A 2500-nucleotide genomic window follows, 5' to 3' on the forward strand; every position below is an offset into this window, starting at 1 on the left:
GTGCTAACCGCAGCGACCCCCCACCTTCAGAACCTGCAGAGGTCTTCCGGTCAAGCCTTGGTCCCTCAGAAAACCGGCCACGTCGTTGAATTCCACTGTTCTGTTCACGTCCAGGACATGTGACACGTAGTGGTGGTCTGCCAGGCCACTCTGGAGGGAGGACGGTGGTGGTGAGAAGAGGGGGTTGGTGGTGGTGATGGTTGGGGGGGTTGGAGGTGAGAGGGGTTGGTGGGTGGTGGGATGGGGTGAGAGGGGTGGTGGGTGGTTGGGGGGTGGGGGGGATAGGGGGGGTGGGGGGATAGGGGGGGAAGGTAGGTGGGGGGGTGAGAAGAGGGGTTGGTGGTGGGTGAGTGAGAGGGGTGGGGGGTGACTGATGGGTGGTCAGGTGGTGGTGAGGGGTGACTGGTGGTGGTGGAGGGGGGGGGGTGACTGATGAGTGGTGGCGAGAGGGGTGGTGGGGGTGACTGGTAGGGTGGTGGTGAGAGGGTGACTGGTGTTGGAATTGGTGGGTGGTGGTGGTGCGTAACTGGTGGGTGGTGGTGGTGGGGGGGGGGTGGTAACTTGTGGTGGTGGTGATGAGTGTGATGATAACTGGTGGGTGGCGAGTGTGTTGGTGAGGGTGGTGGTGGAGATTAGGGTGTGGGTGATGATGATGATGATGATTCTGTACGTGTTGATGGTCAAGATGATGGTGGTTGTGGTAGTGGTGATGAAACTGCTGATAGTGATCATAATGACAATGATAAGAATTATAACAATGATTATCATAATAATAAAAATAATAATAATTATCAAAATGACAATAATGACAATAATATCCTCATCGTCATGACCAGTATCATTATCGTTACTGTTCCTATTATCATCATCGTCATCATAATTACTATAATAATGGAAATAAAGACGATAATATTGATAATATGCTGACTCGAGATTTACAGATAATTTGAAAAACTGTGTTCATATATATAATAATTATTAATATTATTATTAGTAGTAGTAGGGGTGGCAATGGTGGTGTTAGTCGCAGTGTTAAGAAAGGTAACAATAAGGATAATAATGGATAATAACTATGATTATGTCAAAAATGATAATTTTCACGAATAAAAAATATACGAATAAAAAAGCATAATTCTCTTAATTTCATACCGTATGGAAGAAAGAGGAAACATTTCCCTCACACACACGCACAAACACACACACACACACACACACACACGCACACACGCACACACCCACACACAAACACCCACACACACACAAACAAACAAGCACAAACAAACCCACAACCTCATAACCTCAAAAAAAAAAAAAAAAAAACGAAAAACGAAAAAATTAACCTATCCCTCACCACATGGAAATGGACATGTCGCGCCAGACCCATGAGATAGAAAGGATCCACGGGTTGGATGTCGAACATGTGGACTTCGCAAGGCAGGCGAGACACACCGTCGTCAAAGGTCGTGTCGTCGTTGACCCCGAAGGAGTAGACGAGGCAGGAACCGGGATCTCGGCTTCCCCCCGGAAGCTCCAAGGGAGGGTCGAGGCAGACTATCTGGAGGGGAGAAAGAGAAGGGGAGAGGGGGGTTATGGGGGATTTAAGGGGGGAGGGGAGAGAGAGGGGTTAAGGGGGGAGTAAGGGGGATTGGGGAAGGGAGGAGGAGGGGGTTAAGGGGGGAGGAGGAGGGGTTGGAGGGAGGAGGGGTTAAGGGGGAGGGGAGGGGAGGGGGTTGGGGGTTAATGGAGAAGTTATGGGGGATTTAAGGGGGGGAGGGGAGGGAGGAGGTTGAGGGGGGGAGGGGAGGGGAGGGATGGGGGTTAAGGGGGGAGGGAAGGGAGGGGGTTAAGGGAGGAGGGGAAGGAGGGGTTAAGGGGGAGGGAGGGGGGGGAGTTGGGGGTTAATGGAGAGTTATGGGGATTTAAGGGGGGGAGGGGAGGGAGGAGGTTAAGGGGTGGAGGGGAGGGAGGTTAAGGGGGGAGGGGAGGGAGGAGGTTAAGGGGGGAGGAAGGAGGCCATGTGAGAGGGGGTTAAGGGGGGGAGGGGAGGGAGGGTTAAGGTTAAGGAGAGGGAGGGGAAGGAGGAGGCGATTTAAGGGGGGAGGGGAAGGGGGGAGGGGGTTAAGGGGGAGGGGTAGAGAGGAGGATTTAAGGGGGGAGGGGGGAGGGGAGGGAGGAGGGGTTAAGGGGGGAGGGGAGGGGAGGGAGTTAAGGGGGGCTAAGGGTGAGGTGAGGAGAAAAAAAAGGGAAGGAATTAAGGGAGAGGTGGTAGAAGGGGGAGTAGTAAAACCGGGCAGGTGAGGAGGAATTAAGGGGTAGCAGGGTAGTAGAGAAAGGGAGGGGGGCAGAGAGGAGGAGTTAAGGGGGGTAGGGGAGGAGTAGAGAAAGGGAGGGGGTTAGGAGGGGGAGGAGTAAAGGGAGTTAAAGTGAATGTAGAGGAGGGGAGGCGGTAGAGAGGGGGAGTTAGGGGAGAGGGTAGGTATAGGGAGGGAGGAGGAGGAAA

At 53.1% G+C, this 2500-nt stretch overlaps 1 protein-coding gene across 1 annotated transcript in view; it reads right to left on the reverse strand.

Annotated features, from left to right (window-relative positions):
• LOC113802872 (probable methyltransferase-like protein 24) overlaps nucleotides 1-2500 on the reverse strand; it is a 14992-nt gene that overhangs the window by 5548 nt on the left and 6944 nt on the right. Inside the window, exons 3-4 of the mRNA XM_027353526.2 lie at nucleotides 1352-1555; nucleotides 25-150 (exon numbers count right to left, since the gene is read on the reverse strand). Coding sequence (XP_027209327.2) covers nucleotides 25-150; nucleotides 1352-1555 — 330 coding nt within the window. The remainder of the gene's footprint in view (nucleotides 1-24; nucleotides 151-1351; nucleotides 1556-2500) is intronic.

The sequence above is a fragment of the Penaeus vannamei genome, chromosome 22, assembly GCF_042767895.1.
Source record: "Penaeus vannamei isolate JL-2024 chromosome 22, ASM4276789v1, whole genome shotgun sequence".
Classification (NCBI taxonomy): Eukaryota; Metazoa; Arthropoda; class Malacostraca; order Decapoda; family Penaeidae; genus Penaeus; species Penaeus vannamei.